The 21047-nt window shown below is 39.3% G+C and overlaps 1 protein-coding gene across 13 annotated transcripts in view; it reads left to right on the top strand.

Moving 5' to 3' along the window:
- Positions 1 to 15622, top strand: part of LOC120776357 (protein encore) — a 60831-nt gene extending 45209 nt beyond the window's left edge. For 9 of the 13 annotated variants that reach the window (XM_040106922.1, XM_040106924.1, XM_040106921.1 and 6 more), the window contains 13 exons: positions 3633 to 4734; positions 4785 to 4941; positions 5000 to 5150; positions 5212 to 5550; positions 5617 to 5840; positions 6037 to 6411; positions 9815 to 10200; positions 10257 to 10432; positions 10498 to 10821; positions 10894 to 11347; positions 11511 to 13663; positions 15231 to 15330; positions 15392 to 15622. In XM_040106922.1, coding sequence (XP_039962856.1) covers positions 3633 to 4734; positions 4785 to 4941; positions 5000 to 5150; positions 5212 to 5550; positions 5617 to 5840; positions 6037 to 6411; positions 9815 to 10200; positions 10257 to 10432; positions 10498 to 10821; positions 10894 to 11347; positions 11511 to 13663; positions 15231 to 15330; positions 15392 to 15456 — 6006 coding nt within the window. In that variant the 3' untranslated portion in view covers positions 15457 to 15622. The remainder of the gene's footprint in view (positions 1 to 3632; positions 4735 to 4784; positions 4942 to 4999; positions 5151 to 5211; positions 5551 to 5616; positions 5841 to 6036; positions 6412 to 9814; positions 10201 to 10256; positions 10433 to 10497; positions 10822 to 10893; positions 11348 to 11510; positions 13664 to 15230; positions 15331 to 15391) is intronic. The other 4 variants (XM_040106926.1, XM_040106925.1, XM_040106928.1 and 1 more) reach the window with 4 other exon arrangements.
- Positions 15623 to 21047: the final 5425 nt, after the last annotated feature.

Genomic DNA, 21047 nt, shown 5'->3' with positions numbered 1-21047 from the left:
AACTGCCGCATTTGTATACAAAAGTTTAGGTATGTATGTGTGTGGTGTGTTTGGTTTAACGAATATGTGAGTGTGCTATGCCACCTATTGTTTGGCACATTAAGTCTACACCTTACACGCCCACTTGAACGCCTTGGCGAAATTCCGCCAAAGGGCACAGGTGCAATAGAACAGTTGAGCTCGTGTTATTTGGTGATGGTTCAAGTTCAAAGCCAACTGAATTATTGTGGCTAATATATGTACTTAACATTTGAAACGCCAAATCACACGCAAATGTTAAAGAGTTACTCGAACCATCATATGATTGCTGGCTAATCGAACATTCTATTTAGTGCAAATTTATTTCTTTGTCCAATTTTAAGGCTTTTTTTTTGGAGGGAGAATAAATATTTTGGAATTAGAATAGGAAATCTTAATTTGTTTTTTTTTGAAGACCAGGGAATCGAGGAAAAACGTTAAAGAAATGTACGGCAGTTAAATTGAGCAAAAGTTTAGATATTAGCCAAACATACGGAGTTCAGAAGTCTTTGGTCAAACACTGGTCTAGACACCCTATCGATCAAATAAAGCACCGTAATATTCTTTCTTGTTTTTTTAACCTTGAACGAGGCAGTTCACGAAAATAATTCAATGTACTATAAATCCCGAGAAATACTGGTTAAACCGCCAATTGTATTAACTAGCATTATGGACGACTATTGAGTCAGGGGACTACCGATTGTACTCAAAGGACCAAAAATCTTGCGTAGACCTCGTAACGTCGACTCATCAGATGTCGTCATCATCCATGCCTGTGCACCATATAGCAGGACGGGAATAATGAGTCACTTGGAGTTTGGTCTTTGTTCGTCGAGAGAAGACTTTACTTCTCAATTGCCTATTCAGTCTGAAGGAGCACCTGTTGGCAAGAGTTATTCTGCGTTGGATTTCGAGGCTGACATATACTATAGTTGGTAGAGTTAATACTAGTTCCAAGATAGACGAAATTATGTACAACTTCGAAGTTATGACTGTCAACAGTGGCGTAGGAGCCAAGTCGCGAGTGTGACGACTGTTTGGTTGGTGACAGGAGATATTTCGTCTTGCCCTCATTCACTACCGGACCCGTCCTTATCCAGTCGGGAGAAAGCAGAATCGCCAGCAACGACAGCAGTTATTCATTCCTACTGAATATTGTACCTGCTCGATTAAATTCTGCAGCTTAAATTATTTTCTCCAGCCGCAGATTGAAGAAGTCGTACGATAGGGAGTCCCCTTGTCTGAAACTTCGTTAGGTATCGAACGACTCGAAGAGGTCCTTCCCGATCCTAACAGACCTTTTGGCATTGCTCAACGTCAGTTTGTAACACCTAGAAAAGAGTCGGAGACCGTGACGAGCTGAAAGAAATACCAAACACTTTTACAGTATTCTAAAACTCTCTGCACAAATAAGTTTGTGGGGAGATATTTCGTCAGCCAAAAGACTTCTGCGTCCATGTAATCAGTTTTATTTTATAAATTTTACATAGTTTTCATAAATATTCGACAACTCGATTCGATATTTTAACCGCTCAAAGTAATATGTGAGCTTAAGCATATAAGATGACTTTGCGCCTAAGTGTAGGCAAAATTTAAGTTTAATTATCCTATTTGTTCACATACCGAAAGTAAATTCTCGGCTGACTTTAATTCCCATAATTCCCTATAAAATCCAATGTTTTCACTTGATATGGCAAACTATCATAAAATGGTCGAAAATCGAAGTTTAATTTCAAAAGGTTGGCTTAGTCAACTAATGGCGGTTCATGATGTCATCACTAAATATTATTAATACTCATGAGTAACTAAACGATATAAACATCAGCAACCAAACTATGTAATTGTACTGCTAATACATATGCAAATTTGCATATATATTTGTATGTGCGTGCGTGCTTTGCTGCACAATGGTGAAATGCGGCATTTATAATGTCAAAAGTCATTTGACGTCAGCAAGCAAATGTGTCCCAGTGCACGACACCACAGATTTCCAGGAATTTCGCGTAAACATTTGCACATATTAAAACACCGTGCTGCCCACGCGTAAACAGGTCGCCTGGCGAGTAGTCGTCGCAGCCAGAAGGGCAGACGGTCAGGCTAGTCATGGCTTGGGACGGAAATGGGTTAATGTGCTGCTACCCGCAACTCACATAATTATTACTACATACAATACATATCTATAGGTTGGTGTATGTACATATACATATATTTACACGCAGGCCTCCTACCCATGCATAATAAAACCCGCTGCATGATTTTGGTTGTTGTTTTTTTTGCGAATTAATATAAAAAGGCCTTCGGGAGCGCGTGAAGCTTGTTTTTGATTTTCGCTGTGTGGAGTCATTTGGCTTTCAATTTGCTAGTGCTTTGCTTTATCAAGGTCATATTGTAACTTAGAGTGTGTGCGTGTGTCTCATCTCCCCAGCGAAAAATATTTGAACCACTTGAATTAAAATCTTCTTACCACAATATTACTTTTATGAGCCCTTAGCTGGTTTTATCGCGATTTTATATGAGATTTGCTACAAAGGTTTCCAACATTAGGCAGTAGGGAGATAGTGCGAGAGATAGTTCGGCATTGGTAAAAATATATATGTATGTCCAGTAATGCTTCGGTACTGAAGATTTTTTCTCATCAGATGGACAGAAGAAACCCTTAGTATTTTGATTATTTTCAGTTGGATAACCGAGGATGATCAAATTTGACCCGGACACATATTTGCATGCCTTTTAGCAAATCTTTATTATCAATTTTAATATGAGTACCTGACGCAATCCAAGCATAAGGTGCTCTCTATAACTTGTATAAGCCTCGGATGGAATGGCCTTCACCGAATTTGTTTTTTTCGGTTTTGGCTCTTTTTTTGACGCCATTCGGTAAACAGTTTCGCCATTATATTCATAAACCCACGTCTTGTCACCGGCAATAATGCGTTCGACGAATATAGTATCTTCAGCTTCATACCCAAAACATTAAACAGAATGCATTGATCCATAAGATATGTTAACATCCCCTAATATCTCTGTGATATCAAACCAATTTTTAGCATTTTTTCTTTAACTGTTATCGTCATTACCAGATGTGAGTGGATGAACGATTTGCATTAGACAAATTTTCGAAAACTTCACAACCTGCACTAAATGCTGTGCGCCATTCAAGTACTTGTGTTCACCATAAATTAGACTCCCAAAGACTTCTGTAGCATTTTCCGCAATTCCGTGATTTCATTGGGAATTTTAACCAAACTCGTTGATTATTTTTTTCCCATGAAGTTCAAACTTCCCACGATCAATTCACCAACCTAGGCTAAATAAACCAGACCGGGTCAATTTTAATCAGATGATAATTATTAGTACTTACTAAATTTATGATGATTGTCAACCAATTTTTTCATTTACAGCCGCTTCTACCGAGGGTGCAGGCTTTACCGAGCCTTAAATGTGTTAAAGCTTTTTTAATGGGCACGAGCCATATTTATTTCCAGATTTTGAAATTTAAGATATCCACCCTAAAAATAGATTTGCCAATTCTCTGAATGTTCCTTTTCTGACTCTAACCTCAAAAAAATTTATATTTAACCCTAACTGTAACTATTTTTTTTTACTTGTTACAGGGTAACATGAAGGGTAAGCATTTGACGCGCAGCCACGCCATGCGTGAGGCCACATCGCCACCGCGCACTCCAACACCTCGTGCCGAGCACGGACAGGTGTCACCGAACGGTCAATCCTCTAACAATTACCAGCAGCAGCATCATCATCAAGCGCAGCAGCAACAGCATATGGATGGCAATGAGAATGCACACTGTAATAATAGCAATGGCAGCAATAATAATAACAACAACAACAACAGCAACAAATTGCATGCACAATCAAATGTGGCGCGTGGCAATTCACCGATCATCGAAGCGCCTGCCGTCATAGTGACCAGCCAGCATAGTCAGCAGCAACAGCAACAGCAACAACAACAACCGAACGTTGCGCTCTGCAATGAAGCTGAGTTCCCCAAACTGACACCGCCGAAGTCGACTAAAGGTGGTCTCGGCGGTGGAGGCGCTGGCCAAAGAAACAGCAATAATAACAACAGCAACAACAATAGCAATAATAGCAACGGTGTAACCGATGGCAACAACAAACTGGAATATAACAACAATAATGGAAGAAAAATTGCAAACAGCAATGGCGGCGGCGGTGGGTGTGGCGGTGGCGCGACCAACTATGATTCAACCAAGAGTGCAGCCACAAATAATAATAACAATAGCAACAACAAACATCAGCAATACAATGCAAGCAACGCACTTCATCAGGCGCTGAGCGTTGGCGAGAGCGCGGCGCGTGGCGGTGGCAGCGGTGGTGGCGGCGGAGCTGGCGCAACGCTACACAATTCCGGCATGAACTATCAGCTGAACGCCAACGACAGCCCACAGCAGTCGCATCACCAGATCGCCTACGACAAGGAAAATCGTTGCCCACGCAATGACAGCCAGAATAGCAGCATGTCGAATATGCACGATGACGATGCGCAACAACAGCAACAGCAACATTATGAGCGACAGGGTGGCGGTGGCAGCGGTGGAGGAGGCGGCAAGAAACACCGCACCAATTCCAATTCGAAAGGCAATAAGCCGCGTTTGAAGAATATTGGTGGCTCCTCGTCGGGCAGCGTAGACGGTGGCAACTCGATTAGCAACAATACATCGGGATTCATATCAAGAGGTGCGTAATGGGAATGTATTTAATCAATTTAATCTATTCATAATTTTTAGTTTTCAACAACTCAGAGAACTCGAGCGAGCAATTCACAGATCATGGCGGCACCGATTTGTTCAGTTTCTTCAAAGAGACGCTCAATAAGCATCCAAAGGATCGGCATTTCCTCCTGAAAGTGGAAAAGGATCTAACCGAATTCGTGTTGGAAAAAAGGTGAGTTAACCAAATCACTTCTTATACATTTAAATGCAATTTTGATTTCTCTACTCAGTCGCGGTGAGTTGCGCTTCCCACCGGCTTCATCATACAATCGCATGTTGATACATCGCACAGCGGCCTTCTTCGGCATGGAACACAATGTCGACACCGAAACGCAACAGTGCGTTATTGTGGCAGCTACGAAGAACACGCGCATACCAGAGGTAAGTCTAGCAAACAATACCGTTATATTCCGTTATTCTCATTAATTCCACTCACTTGCAGATACGCTTCAAGTCGCTGGTGCGCGATCATCGCGACGACTCACGCAAGTCAATACTGAAGCGCGATACGCACAGTTTCGATGAGGCGCGTCAGAGTAGCTACTTGTGTCCGGATCGCGGCAGCATGCTTGACCGCAAAGCCAAGAGCTTCGAAGAGCGCGAGGAGGATTATGAGCGCGCGCGCAGTCGTATTTTCAATCGCAGCCAAAATGACAACGGCGACGGCATGGACGATGGCTACATGAATGTCAGCTGGACGCAGTCAGTGGAACAACAACAGCAGCAGCAGCAGCAACAACATCGTCCACGCCCCAATGGCAAAATGATGAAGATGCAAAATGTAAAATAAAGCAACATTTCGACCAAGGCATTACTTTCAACTAACATTTCTTTGATTTCTTGGCAGTCAAACGAATCACGTGATGGTCGTTCCGGTGGCGGCGCAGTTCCCAAATCACACAATTACAATAATTACGGTGGTGGCTCGACACAAGGTGGTGGCCCACCCATGATGCGCGGTGACTCGGCGAACTCGGCCAAAAATGGCGGCGGTGGCGCCCGTTGTTTCTCGAAGCAGGATTCGGCTGGCAGCACAAACACGCCATGGCGTTTGTCACCATCCAGCAGCGGGTAAGTTTAATACACGCGCCGTATGGAGTTAAAGTTTCGCTAATAGTAAAAGCTCAAATTGAAAAGCTTCTGAGCTCCATACTTTATAGTACTGAAATTATTATTATATGATTATTATTATTACCACTATTATTATTGTATTATATTATATGATATATTGCAACTATACCAACAACTGCCACAACAACAAACTTAGTTATAAAACTCAAACACAATCGTTGTATTCCGATTCGGTAACACCTTCACCAAATGGTTATTGTAGTGAGGATCAAGCCGCGACGGAGCCGTACATATTGACAACGGACAGAATGACCGTGTGTCATCTGCAATCACCAGTTCACCATATGCCGCCACACCTGCATCTGCAGCCGACGCTATTGTGCAGTGCTGGCGTTATGCCGGCGCATTGCGCTGACGCTGCGTTGGCGCCAACGCCGACGCCATCCCTGGAGGACGGCATGCCGCTACCCAGGCGCGGTCTGGTGTGGGCCGTCACCGACATTTCAAGTGTGCCCAAGGGCAGCGTGCTAATCAATCCGCAAACATTGCAACCTTTTGTTAACCAAGACGGGTAATTTACAAAGCAAAACAAGATTTGAAGTTTTTAATTCTTTTTTTTAATTATTAACCTTCCTGTGCAAGAAGGAATGTTCGCGGGCGCACAATCACAGTCGAAAATAAACTCATAGTTGAGTGCCGAATTGCACCAGCTTGTATATGTACCGCTAGCTACATCCCTGTTTACATTGTGCTTTTAGTTAGAGCAAAAGAGTCTTTAATTGGACTCTCTTAATTTACTTAAAGAAATCAATATATTTGTTATCTTTTTTAAATCACATGAAAAAATTTAATGAATTTTAGGTTATGTTGGTTATGTAAGTTTGTTGTCTATCTTGAATAATCAAAAATATGTATGTATGTACATTTGGCCATTGGAATCATACGAAATGTCGTAGTCAGCCAACACACTAAATTTGCGACATCCAGTTTTTTTAATTTAATGGCGATACTTTGAAAATATTAAAGAAATAGTGCTTGAAAATCATGGAGTTCGCAGTAAAAATCATTCCTGGTGATAAGACGTGTATTTATGAATATGACGTAGAAAATGTCCAACAGCTTTTAAGAAGTGTATCTGAAATTGAATTAAGCAAGGCTTTTGCTAGCTCAAAATAAGCTCATTTTGAAGGCGATCAGCTTCAACCAACACAGTGTTTGGGTATTAAGTACTAAACTCATTACTATACTAAATTTTTCACCACTATAAAGCGCGCCGTCACATTCTAGCATGGTTACGGCCGACTTTTTGGCCAAATACGAAACGAAAGTCATCGTCCAGCCAAAACGATAATAAAGATTTGTATTATTATACTTAATTTTTTTTTTTTTTATCCGTGTCAAATTTGATCATATGGTAAATATGGGTGAAAATGTAGCCAGCGAGTTTTCATTTTCAAATTTTCTGTTAAAAATAATATTCTAATTTGGTGTTACACTCTTAATTTCGAACTCGAAAGTCAATTAAAGAAAGAATAAAGAAGAAAGCATTTCAAATCTTCTGTGATTGTGCGTCAGCTTTCTGTTGAATATGTAAAGTTTGCAAAATGTTCTCAGCTTATGCGCACGCTACATTTATAACGGAATTTTTCAAAGCTCTAAATTAAGGCAATTCATACTCATTGTGTAAATAAACATATGCACATCTTTCTAATTTTCAACATATCGAAAAAGGGATAGGTCCATATAAGAACGTTATGAGTTTTATGTGGAATAAGCAAGCGTTTGACTGTATCTAATGAAAGAAGCGTGAAAAGGGAATAATAAATACCTACATAATAAAAATAACACAGATAAAATAACCCAAACTTATAATAGTCGAGTTTAATTTCGGTTGCTAAAACAACAAATATTTTTAAGTAACTTTGGAAAAATTTTTCTATAAACTCGTTCTTTGTGTTTTCGACTTTCGACTTTGCCTAGGGCAATAAACAAACTGTTTTCATATACTTATACTCTGTGATCAAATTGAGTCGTGAATTTTGTCCATTTCATCTCCTTCAAAGTAATCCCCTCCCGCTGCAATACACTTATGCCAACGAATTTTCCAGTCATCATAGCACTTGGAAAAATCCTTCGTCATGATGGCCATCAGAACCTTCTTCGATTCAGCTTTTATATCCTCAGTTGAGTCAAAACGGTGTCCTCGGAGTGGTCATGTGAATTTGCTGTAAAGCCAGAATTTACACAGAGGTAAATTAGGCGAATGCGGTGGTTGCGACACGATATTAGTTGAAAATGTGGTGAAATGATCACGAATAACAAACGCAGTATGAGATGGTGCATTAACGCACTTTTTGGTTCAATAAATTCAGAGATTTCAGTAAAAATCGAAGAATTCACTTTTAGAGCCTCACAAAACGACGCGTATCACAAATGCTAATAAATATTTTGACGAAATTTAGCACAGATGTCACTTACAGTACTACCAGCTTACAGGAAAAAAAATTTACCGATTCGAAAAACACGCGAAGTATGTATACCTTTCAATTTGATCACAATATGTATATATAAAATAAGTAACTGATATTCTGCAAATAAGATATTTTGCTGAAATGGTATTTCTTGACCTGACACTTTTTTGAAAATCACATTCATTCGTATTCATTGATCAAAGTGTTTTCTCAGATTTTGTCGTTGTGTTTATACAGTATAACACTACACTGCAAAACGACATTTTCTGGGTATCGCGCCAAACCAGTTTTTCGAGAAAGTGAGTGAGTAATAAAGAAAAAAGTAATTTCGAAATATAAAGTTTTATATTTTCGAATATCCAGATCTCATTGAAATAAGAAGTGATAGAAAAGTGAACCCATATATTACTTCGAGATCAAATACTTTGGAGAATAACTTCGAAAAACAAAGAAATTTTCTGTTAACTTATGATTGAATCTCTCGAAGAAATGGTTTGGTCCAATACCTAGCCGATAGCTACACAGTGTTATTGTTTGATTTACGTCTGATTGATGGACGAACTTTGTGCTCTTTGTGAATTTCGAGACTACTCTGTATTCGTGTTGTGAATTTTTATTTACTTTTTTCATGGCCTATGAAGCTTATCATCCACACATGCCACACCGCTTCCAAACATTTTGCAAACTCTATATTAAAACTCATTTCTGCTCTGCCGAAATTAATTTGCATAAACTCTTAGCTACACTTGATATGCTGAAATTGTTTTCGTAAATTATCTGCCAATAATAACAGTAATCAAAAATTAATCTCAGAGTCAACACCAACGCATCAAAACCATCCTAACTGTGCAAGCACTCGGCAACGCTTCAGACAGACTGCAGCATATTTTTTTTTTGTTAATTTCATTGTTATAAATAATAATGCAAATTTATAAAATAAAAAATATTTTACTTACATTAAACTATATTAATTAAGTTTTAAAGCATTTTTTGTAAATATTTGGCTTATATAAGGCAGTTTCTTGTGTATATGTTTAAAAAAGATTTCAAAAATTGGAGGCATCATCGAACAAGCACACACATTCCTATTGAGAAAAAAATTAAAATGTATTTTACAGCTTAACTTTTGTTCACAAGAAAAATGTAATAAATATATATTTTATTGAAATGAAGCTAAAGAATTGTGTAATTAAGTTCTCTGAATGTAAATACATTTTAATTTTATGTCATATTTGTATTCATAACTGTATTTATTTGTGTTAGTTGCCTCGCAAGCACCGCTACAACTTCTCGTCTTTGTCAATATATATGTATTTGTTTATATGTGTGTGCAATAGTAACAAAAATGGAATCTAAATCTAAGCCATGCAATAAATTCATAAAAGAATTCTCCTTGTTAAAATATAAGTTTTCAAAAACATTTACACTGCTTCTTACGCTTTTTACAAGTATGTACATAACCTCTTTAACCGTACCTAACCTATATTTAATATTCTTTTTTAGTTCAATTTATCACTTTGACCCGTCCAATCTGCCACCCAACCAACAGGGCACATACCATCCAAATCAGGGCAACAACACCGCCAATTATGCACAACAACAATCGCCACAACAGTTGTCACAACAACAACATCAACAAGTGCAGGATAGCACCACAAAGAAGAATAAAAGCACACAACAAATGTCCACGCCTTCGCCAGCAGAATCGCCAGCAGCTACGCCAACACCCCAAACGCAGACGCATTGCAAGAGCGTCGCCTGCAATGAAAACGCCGCCACCGTACCGCTGGCAGAGTCTGTGGCTGAATCCTCCACACAAACGGTATCCATGTGCGGCGACGTCAACTGCGACGGCATTGACTTGGATATGGCGATCAACGCCACCGAAGGTAAGCGTGTTGATGATGCGTTGAAAAAAAAATTAAATGTTTTCCGTACTTTTCAGAAGCATCCACGCAATCGGGTGCTGATGAATGCGACAACAACTCGGCCACGGGTTGTTTGAGCATCACCACCACAACTTCCACCAAAAGTTATGACCGAATCGAGGTACAAAAGTTCAAAAATCAAGCCACCAGTCCGAATATACCAGCGGAAAAGGATGAGCTGCCGAAGCGTGAGGTAGGCCAATGCAATATATTGCTAAAATTGCCCATAAAATATGTTACTTTATCTCCACACCACAGAATGCAACAACTTTGGATGCGCCAAGTGTTCGTGAACAGCAGCCGACAACGGTAACACAGCCACCAGCACAACCACCACCACCCAGTCAAACGCCAACAAGTAGTGTCAATGTGCAGGTGCAACGCGAGACGCCACAATCGGCGCGCTCAACACCCTTCAGTACCAGCGAGTCGACGCAAGCAAAAAATCGCGCTTCCGAAGAATCCAAGCCCACAACGTGGACATACACGCAAAGCTACCAGGCACCCGATGGTTCTACAGTCTTTCACACCACCACCACACCGAGTGGTACGCCGTACTGCACCACGACATATCAGCAAGGGGTAAGCGCGAATTTTCTAGTTTAACTGTAACTTTAAAACTGATTATATTTACGTTGATTTAAAACTCCACAGCCTGATGGTAGCGTTTATGCCATTCCACAAGGCATGGTCTATGCCTATCCACCGCCAGTTGTAAGCCACGCCCCACAGAAACAGTTGAAATGTCAATTCAATTCGTTGTCTGTTTTACAGGAGGGCGAAGTGCAGAGCTATTTTATGCCTGTATTTGATCCGAATCAACCGCGCACCGATGCCACCGGTCTCATACCAGCTGGAGCACAGGCCATATATCCGGCTGCAGCGGCAGCAGGCAGTACAGCTACAATGGTACCCGTCGCAGCCGCTTATCCAACCGCACAATTCGCCACGGCCAATGGTACGCCCATCTATCCGAGTCAATTGATTTATTCGAGTGATCAATTTGTAACGGGCGCAGCTACAGTCGCTGCAGCAGCACCAGCGAATGGTCAACTGCAACAGATACCGATGACCACCTATCCAATCGGACATCCATATGCCTATAATAGTAAGTGTTGATAAATATTGATGAAGATGGAGTCGAATAGAAGGGGTTATGTGAATATAAAACTAACAGTACATGCAAAGCAAAGCTGTTAATTTTTATACGAAATATAAGCAAAAGCTTTTTCGTAATATCAGAAAATACTTATTTATAAATTTACTTCCAGGCTACTGGGGTCAACCGATGACATACTACGTGCCACAGCAAGCGCTCACGAACGCTGTCGCAGCAACGCCACTCCTACCAGCACCACCACAGTCACAACCACCTACAACTGCAACCGCCCAACCCGTGGCAGGACCACACATTACTAGCGGTATCAACATCGCGAATGGCCTTGTAGCAGCCACGGCGGCGGCTGGACCGTCGTCGAACGCCACCGTTGGAGCTTTAGGCAGTGGCGGTAGCAATGTTGGTGTTAGTGGCCATCACGTTGTTAACACCACGGCGGCTACGAACAGCTATCAAACACACAGCGGTACAACGTATTTCGGTACGGGGCGTGTAAAGCGGCCGACATCTTCACATTACACCAATCATCAGAGCAGCGGTCATCAGCTGGTAACGGCCGCCATTCCAAGCAACGGCAGTGCAACTACCACATATCAATTGGGACACGCAATGCCCACACTCACGCTGGCGCCGGCACCAGGTAGTGCAGCAGCCGCAGCGGCAGCAGCAGCAGCAGCAGCAGTGAATACAACAACCGATCTCAACGTTGGCAATGGAGCGGCTCCAGCCACAGCCATGTATACGCTGCCCCAACATGCGGCCCTATTGCATGCGAATATCTTTCCCTATGCGCCTGCCACTGCTGCTGCCGCCGCCGCTGCCGCTGCAGGTGTTGCGGCCGGCACACCATCAGTACACGCACCTGGCGTTCCGCCAACGGCTGCGCCACAAATAGCTGCAGCTAGCATGGCTGGCGCAGCAGCTCATGCACAACAAACAAATGCTGTGATCACCCCATTCTATGCTCATCACCCGCCCATTACAGCTGCCGCACATCCCACGCACGGCAGCTCCACCGTACACACGCCTGGACCAGCTGCCATACCGATTGTCGACCCCAGCACACTGACGGCCATCTCGCATCCAACAGCAACCGGTGCAAACAGTTCAAACAACGTGACGCCCGCCTACAGTGGCGGCGGTAGCGCTTCACAGTCCGCGCCTAGCACTCCACATTCTGTACCTACTCAAACTGCACAGCGCAATCCGCCACTCTTCTCCACACCGCCCATTATGAACTCAAATGGCGGTAACAACAACGGTGGCTACAGTGGCAGTTCCACACCGCAGTACTACACGGTCAGCGGTGGAGCAGATGGTGGTACAACGCTTATGAGCAGTCCACATGGCCACTCATATGTGCAACACGAAAAGCGCAACAACAATTCAAATATGAGTGGCAGCAAAAAACCGCCAGCGTATCCAAGCAATTCATTGAGTCGCCAGAACTCAACGTCCTACAATGGCACCGCCAATGGCAAACCGCCTCTACTGGGCGGCAATAACGATACGCGTGCCTCACCAAATAGCGGCTACCAAGGCTCACGTCCGCATGGCATGAATAAGCGGGGTGGCGGCGGTGATAAGCCACAAACGCCATTGCTCAGCGGTCCACCCAGTTACGGCAGCGGACCAAGCATGTCTGCCGTAAACAGCAACAACAACAGCGGCTACCACGTACACCACAGTAACTCGCCATCTGATGCCAAGCCACCAATACGCTTGAATGCAGGCGCAGCCACGTTCCGTCAGAAAGGTAGCGGTGGTGGTATGTCCTATGAATACAGGCGCAGCGCTTCACAACGTAACTCGCCAGGCACTGGCAACTCCAGCAGCAACGACAATAGCAACAATACATCGCCGAATAGTATAGTCGGTTCGAGTGGCGGTGGTGGGGCCAACACACCCAATTGCTATGCCGCCACAGCAGCGAGCGGCTACATAAACACTGGCATCGGCATAGCCAACAGCGGTATGGTCGGTGGTGGTGATCATCAGACAGTTGCAACCGCAACCGGCACACCATTGTACATTACACCAGCGCGTGGCGCACACATTCCACCACAACTGCAACACGGCGGTATGGTGGCGGCCGCCGCTGCTGCTGGCGGCACGGCAGCCGGTCTCGCGGGCACTCAACAAGCCACGACAGCCGCGGTGTTAGGTGGTGCTGCAGCGGCGGAGGTGGCGAATGCGGCTGCTGCCGCCGTGGCGGCGACTGTCGCGCATCACCAGCCGCTATTGAGCGCTTATCAACCGGGTGCATCGGGTGTCTACATCAAATACGGTCAAACCTATTATGCGCATGTAAGTTAATACGGAGACATACATACGGTGCCAATTCTGTGCATCCGTTAGTTAGTAGTTTACGAGGAGACAGCCAATTTATATGTTCATAAGGTTAGGATATATTTTAAATGACCAGCTTAGTTGTGTGTATGGAAAGGTTATATTACTTTGAACCTCATTTAAATGTCTTAAATACCACGTAAAAAACATCAGAGTGACAAGCTGAATATTAAGCATGTCCGTCTGTCAGTCTTTTTTTTATAGTAGGAGGAAGCATCGAAAGCCGGAGTGCGGGACTATAATCCACTAAACCTAAGCTACTCCCATCCCATGTCTCTCCCACGGAACCACTGGACAAAGTATTACTTCATGGGAGAGAAGAAGACATTTAAGTCTCCTCTATTGTACGGACTGACTGACGCGTAATCTTTTCTAAATGTCTCAATCTTGTCATAATTAGGTTTGCCGCTCCGCTGACAGCTTTCCACTTTACAGAGGACTCGCACAAAAGTGCTGTAAAATTTTCCACCGCGATACTACCTCCAAGGGTGGTTTTCAGCTTTTCCCTTATACCTGAAAACCGAGGGTAATAAAAGATCACGTGTTCAGAGTCTTCTATACACTCTGTACACGTCGAACAGTATGGACAAGTGTCATGACGACATTTGAATAGGTAGCTTCTGGAACAACCATGTCCACTGAGTATTTGGGTAAGGTGGAAATCCAGGTGCCCATGTTGTCTACCTATCCACGAATGTATGTCCGAAATCAGTCGGTAGGTCCACCGTCCTTTGCAGTCTGCCACCTTTGCTGCCACATGGCAATGCTTTTAATTCTCTCCTCTCTTTTTGCTGTGGTAGACGTCTCTGAATAGTTCGGAAAGTACTTATCACGCGTATTGCTGAAAGCCTATGCACTGTGTTAATTAGTCTAGCATATGATTTTATTTCTAGCGCCTGTATCCATACTGGAGCCGCATACAGGATAACTGAACTTATTACCTTAGCTATTAAACATCGTCGGCTGGAACGCATCTAGCCTTTATTTGCCATCATTCTAGATAACGCATTATATATTTTATTTGCTTTACGTGAAGTAATCTCACATTCTCCTATGGTCAGCGATATTTTCTGCTTAATTTTCCTGGAGCTTATGAGCAGGACTACTGTTTTCTACTCAGCCAGCTCTAGACTCATGGTAGCAAACCATCGGCACAAACCACTTTGATCCGGAGGTCATCCAGATGTTTAGCTACAGCTACCACTATGAGGTCATCCGCATATGCGATTGTTTTCACATTTTTTGGTTGCGGTATTCTTAAAACCCCGTCGTAGATCAGGTTTCATAGCAGCGGGCCTAAAACCAAGCCTTGCGGTACTCCACTGGAGATAGTGTTGCTCTGAGTGCCCTCGTCCGTCTCGAATAGCAAATCTCCTATTTTGAAAGTCCCTCTGTCAGTCTGCCTACCTTTATTTGCTAGTTCACGTAGAGTTTTAGGTATTAACTGTCATACAACCGAAGCGTTGAAAACGAAGTTATTTCATGGAAACTCCTCACTATATCACTATTTTTATCCTACTTTCAGCCCTCAGTTGCCCTACCGAACAGTCGCCGATCGCCCTCGACCGAGTTGCGGCCTGCAATGGCGCCCGTAGCTGGCATGTATCCAACCATGATGATACCAGGTAAACGAATAATTTCTTTAAGACCCGAAATTTGTTTAAAACCTAATAAAAAACATTTCAGCTGCTCCACGGCACACGCAAGGACGTCATCCCAATCCCAACTACAAAGGCAACCGGCCACGCTAGACACTGCGCTGAATGCAAGACACTATCCACAACAACAGCAAAACCACAAATTCAGTGCAAGCATGAGGACCAACGCTGCAAGCTGCTGAACTGGAGGGATATATGAAAACGATGACGCTATACCAAAACCTAAAACTAAGTTTAAGCTAAAAAAAGTACCCTAACCTAGTAAAACATATGCGTAGATAAACAATAATTTAAACATAAATGAGCGTATTAGTGAAAAACAAAGACATAAGGCAGAGTAATATACATACAGTAGCAGCAAATAAGAAAGAAAGGCAACAACAAGATGAAGAAAGATAGCTGCAATAAGACAGGAAAGCGAAATTTTGAAAAATATTTTCCGGGCCATTTTACAAAAATTAAACAAAGCAAATCGAAAACAATCACATACACAATTTTGGCATACATATACAAGGAGGAAATTTTCGAGAAAAAAGAACACAAAAAGACAAACTTCAACAGCCAATAACCAATTCAAAAGCATTGCATCATACAAACTAAGAATCTTCCACAAGCATAACGGTGAAGAATTCGAAATGGAGTACATCGTATACTGAAATATGTCGTGCCATTGCTGAAAGATGCAAAAATATAAAATTAAATACATACATACATACAAGCAAAAACGAATACAAGGTAAAAACACGAAACCATAGCTAAAAACAAAAACAAAAAGTGAAAATGACACACATAAAAAGAGACTGACTGACTTGAGTTGCAAATTGGCAGTGCGCGCTTGAACGAGGGGAGTGTGTATGGGGGATAAATTAATAATTAAAAATTCGTGCCTATGATTTTCAAAATTAAAAAAATATTTATTTTTTTTTTTAACTGTTTTTTGTGTTTTTGTTTTATTTTTATATAAATGAATTAAAATTAATTATTTTTATGTTTATTATAAAAAATTTTGTTAAATTCCAAAGTAAAATTTAAGTTTTCACGCAGCATGTCCTTAAAAAATAAACAAAACTGAATTAAAATTGCTTGAATTTAAAGTTCTTGAAGTGGTACTAAACGCAGATTTCCCGAACGCATCCAATAGACGAAGACTACCGAGTGCGCATGCACTGAAACGAAATTTGAACGACGCCAATTCAACCGCAGCAGTCAGTCAAACAGTCAGTGTCTTTTTAAACAATATATGTATATTCATTTATATATGTATATACATATATATATATATATAAATATAATTACACGATAAAGTAATAATAATTTTATAGTATGTAAACAATTTTACTATACATAATAATAATAATAATAATAATAATCCTAAAGGTAGACTAACATAAAAGAAGAAGAAGAAGGAGCTGTGTAAACACCTAGTAAATAATGAAAGACGAAAACGTGTACTAAATTAAACTTAAAACGAAGCAAAAACCTGTAATACATAAATCTAAATTCATAGAGCATAAACGTACGTATGTGAATCGGCTGACTACTACTCTTACACACACACATTCACAATTTTCTACAACAGATACAAACAAATCAAAATCGAAACTTTCAATTAAAAACCAATGAACTAAACGAGGAAAATGCTAAAAAAAATTCTCCACCAAAACTACAGCGCAATACAGGGTGCATGCGTAGGCTTCATAAGTAATGCGTAGGCGTTGCCTGTGTAACGGTTTGTAAGTTGTACGAAAGCTTTAATAAATGTACAGTAAACGCGTTGAGAACAATAAATTCTATTCAAAAGAAAATTACTAGCTTATAGATTGTTTTCTAACTAAAATATATTATTATTAAGAATTTTACACATCTGGCAAATGGGAAACGAAAAAAGTAAACTTTGAAAGTTTTATTCATTATTATAAATGTATGCGAATTCTAAAAATGTTTCATAGTTTCGAAAACAAAAAGTGATAGACTATATTTAGAATAACTGCCGCCCGCATGGGTAACGCCTGCCTAAATTTAAACGCCCGAAAGTGCGCTGCGGTTGAGGAAGTAATATTTTTTTGTTGTTTTTTTTTTTCTTTTTAAGTTTTTAATTTTTTTAAGTATAAATGAAATTTTCGATTGACTGCCTGTGTAGAAATTCTTTAGTTTAACAAGCACAGTTGGCAACACAGACACCAATAGCTCCAAACCGACTGCTGACGAAATTCGCATACCGATTGGCATACCGACAGCTACACATACTCGTATAGTTTACCATATAAGCTATATACTTTATTTATATTAATTAAAATTACATATAAATAATTATTTAATAATATAAACATACATATATACGCAAGTATATGAAAAAGAAAAACAACAAAAACACAATGAAAGTCCAATATTAGTGAATATGTTATTATTATTTATGTTTATTGCTATGAAATTTATTTAAATAAACTATTAATATTGGAAAACAAATACACACACTTGATAATTAAATTAATGAATTAAATTATAGCAAAATGTGAGAAAGTTGAAAATTCGCTTGCATACTTTTAGGTAGTTTCGAAACAATTGACATTTTCTACACTTAATCAGGTTGTTTTACTGCGTTACATACTATCTAAATTGAGGCAATCAGGAAAAATTTGGCGTGGCACGCGTGAGTTGTAATTTATTTCTGGTGTTCTGGCGATTTGAAAACAATTAATGCTTAATTTATTGATTTCATAATGTTTCCACTCGAGAAATTTTACATTTTCTCCCACTTTGATTGAAATATCTATGTATATGTAAATTTTCACTAATATTTTTATGACATATATAGTTCAGTTTCTTCAAATTCCGAAACCCACATTCTGAAATCACGGTTTTAATTAAAAAACATTCATAATTTTAAAAAATTACAAAAAAAAATAAGTTTCAAATATATTTAATTTCAATATTCGAAATCGATAATTTTTCAAACAGTTGTTGTTTTCTTAAATACGTAAACATTTATCATTAATTTCCTTTCGTAATTCAAAATTATCAAATTATTACACTTTGTGTTTTATTTTTTGCATTTTTAATGTACCGAAAGCAATGGATTTTTCTCAGGTGAAAGAAAAGAACAAACAATCATGAGAAAATGTTGTGAATTCTCATCATTTAAGAAAGTTAAAAAAACCAACATTATTTTTTGAAAACTAGTTTTCAAGAAGAGTTTCGAAATACAAAGAGCTTAATATAGCTTCCATATAAATTTTATTACCATAAAAAACTGAACAAGTTTTTTCTTACACAATTTTACTTAATGAAATTTTACTGGCAGACCTATACCAAGAGTTGCTATCCTTAAAAATTAATATTTTTCAGTAATTTGTTAACCTTAATATTAGGTTTGCAAATAATGCAACGAAAAAAAATTTAATTAACATTTACATTATTTATTTTTTTTTATTTTATAATCCCTAAAATATTAAGTAATAATAATTTTCAGATTTGTAATTCCAAATGACAAGTTGAAAAAATAAAAACAAATTTTTGTCACAAATACTGAATTGAAAAAATTAAAAGTAAAAACTAATGTTAATCCCAAGTTTATAATTAAGAATTAAAAATTATTTTTGAATTTATATATTTTCATGTGCTACGATTTTCAATAATCTGGAGCAGTGGTCGGCAAGCTTATACATTCAAACGATTTACATTTTATCGATTTTTATACTCTCGCAACAAAGTTGCTAAGGAGAGTATTATAGTTTTGTTCACATAACGGTTGTTTGTAAGTCCTAAAACTAAAAGAGTCAGATATAGGGTTATATATACCAAAGTGATCAGGGCGACGAGTAGAGTCGAAATCCGGATGTCTGTCTGTCCGTCCGTCCGTCCGTCCGTGCAAGCTGTAACTTGAGTAAAAATTGAGATATCATGATGAAACTTGGTACACGTATTCCTTGGCTCCATAAGAAGGTTAAGTTCGAAGATGGGCAAAATCGGCCCACTGCCACGCCCACAAAATGGCGGAAACCGAAAACTTATAAAGTGTCATAACTAAGCCATAAATAAAGATATTAAAGTGAAATTTGGCACAAAGGATCGCATTAGGGAGGGACATATTTGGAAGTAATTATCTCGGAAACTATTATAGATATGTCAACCAAACTCTACAGAGTCGTTTTCTTCAGGTATTTCCATATACAGTTCAAAAATGGAAGAAATCGGATAATAACCACGCCCACCTCCCATACAAAGGTTATGTTCAAAATCACTAAAAGTGCGTTAACCGACTAACAAAAAACGTCAGAAACACTAAATTTTACGGAAGAAGTGGCAGAAGGAAGCTGCACCCAGGCTTTTTTTAAAAATTGAAAATGGGCGTGGCGCCGCCCACTTATGGACCAAGAACCATATCTCAGGAGCTACTAGACCGATTTCAATGAAATTCGGTATATAATGTTTTCTTAACACCCTGATGACATGTACGAAATATGGCTGAAATCGGTTCACAACCACGCCTTCTTCCAATATAAAGCTATTTTGAATTCCATCTGATGCCTTCTTTGTATAATACGAGTATAAACATTAGGAACCAATGATGATAGCGGAATAAAACTTTACAAAAATACGGTATTTAAAAAATATGTAAATGACGTATTATGAAATCTCGATTATCACTTTACCATGCGAGAGTATAAAATGTTCGGTGACACCCGAACTTAGCCCTTCCTTACTTGTTAATTCTAATATTGGTTTGAAAGTTTAAATATTTCAATTTTTAATTCCGATATTGCAATTAAAAATGAAATTTTAATATTAAAACCCCACATTTTGAAATACTTTGACAAAAAAATTTGGATTAAAAAATATTTTTCAATTTTCAGTTCTGATTCGGAATTGAAAATTAAATTTTCAAATTCTAAACATTAAGTTTTAATTTTTTAATTCCGATTCTGCAATTAAATTAAAAACTGCATTTTCAAATCTCAAATCGGTATTGAGAACATAGATTTTAAAAATTTCGTAGTTAAAATAATCATTACCCTAATTAATATACATATGTATGTATATAAAAACTTCGTGAATTATCAACAGTGTGAACTAATTAAAAAAATTTAGAAATTTTCAATTTTTTAGAATGCTAAAAATTTTTTAAGCGTTATAATTTATCGTCATATGTGCAGATGTATGTATGTTTCAGTTTTATTTGAAATATATGAGATTTATAAAAAATTAATTGAAAAACTAAATCCAAATTCGGCTTGCTAATTTAAGTAAACCTAATTTTTGCTCAGTTTTAATGCTTGAACCGAAAACAATCTGAGCTGATATTTCTTTTCTTAGTTCCAACGATTTAATAAATTTTACTTTCATTTACATCCTTGTTTGTCCTTCGCACAAACAATGGTCTCATGGTTTTCTGAAACCTGGCATGGATTGAACGCTTGTTTGAAGCAACACGCATACCAAATCCTCCATAAATCAGTGTATAATGTATGTATGTATGCATTGTACATAATATTTGTATGTCTAAATGTAAATACAATAATTTACATACTCGTACAGTTATCTACAAGCCAAGTACATATGTAGTATATGTTAATAAATAAATAGCAAAAATGTATGTATGTACAATATTAAGTGGAAACAACGCGAAATGCATGGAAAGTATACAAGAGCACACTAGTGGAACGCATTCACATAGCCAGAAATAC

The sequence above is a fragment of the Bactrocera tryoni genome, chromosome 5 (assembly GCF_016617805.1).
Source record: "Bactrocera tryoni isolate S06 chromosome 5, CSIRO_BtryS06_freeze2, whole genome shotgun sequence".
NCBI classification, from domain to species: domain Eukaryota; kingdom Metazoa; phylum Arthropoda; class Insecta; order Diptera; family Tephritidae; genus Bactrocera; species Bactrocera tryoni.
The sequence above is the reverse complement of the archived record's forward strand: the minus strand, read 5'-3'. Positions and strand labels throughout refer to the sequence as shown.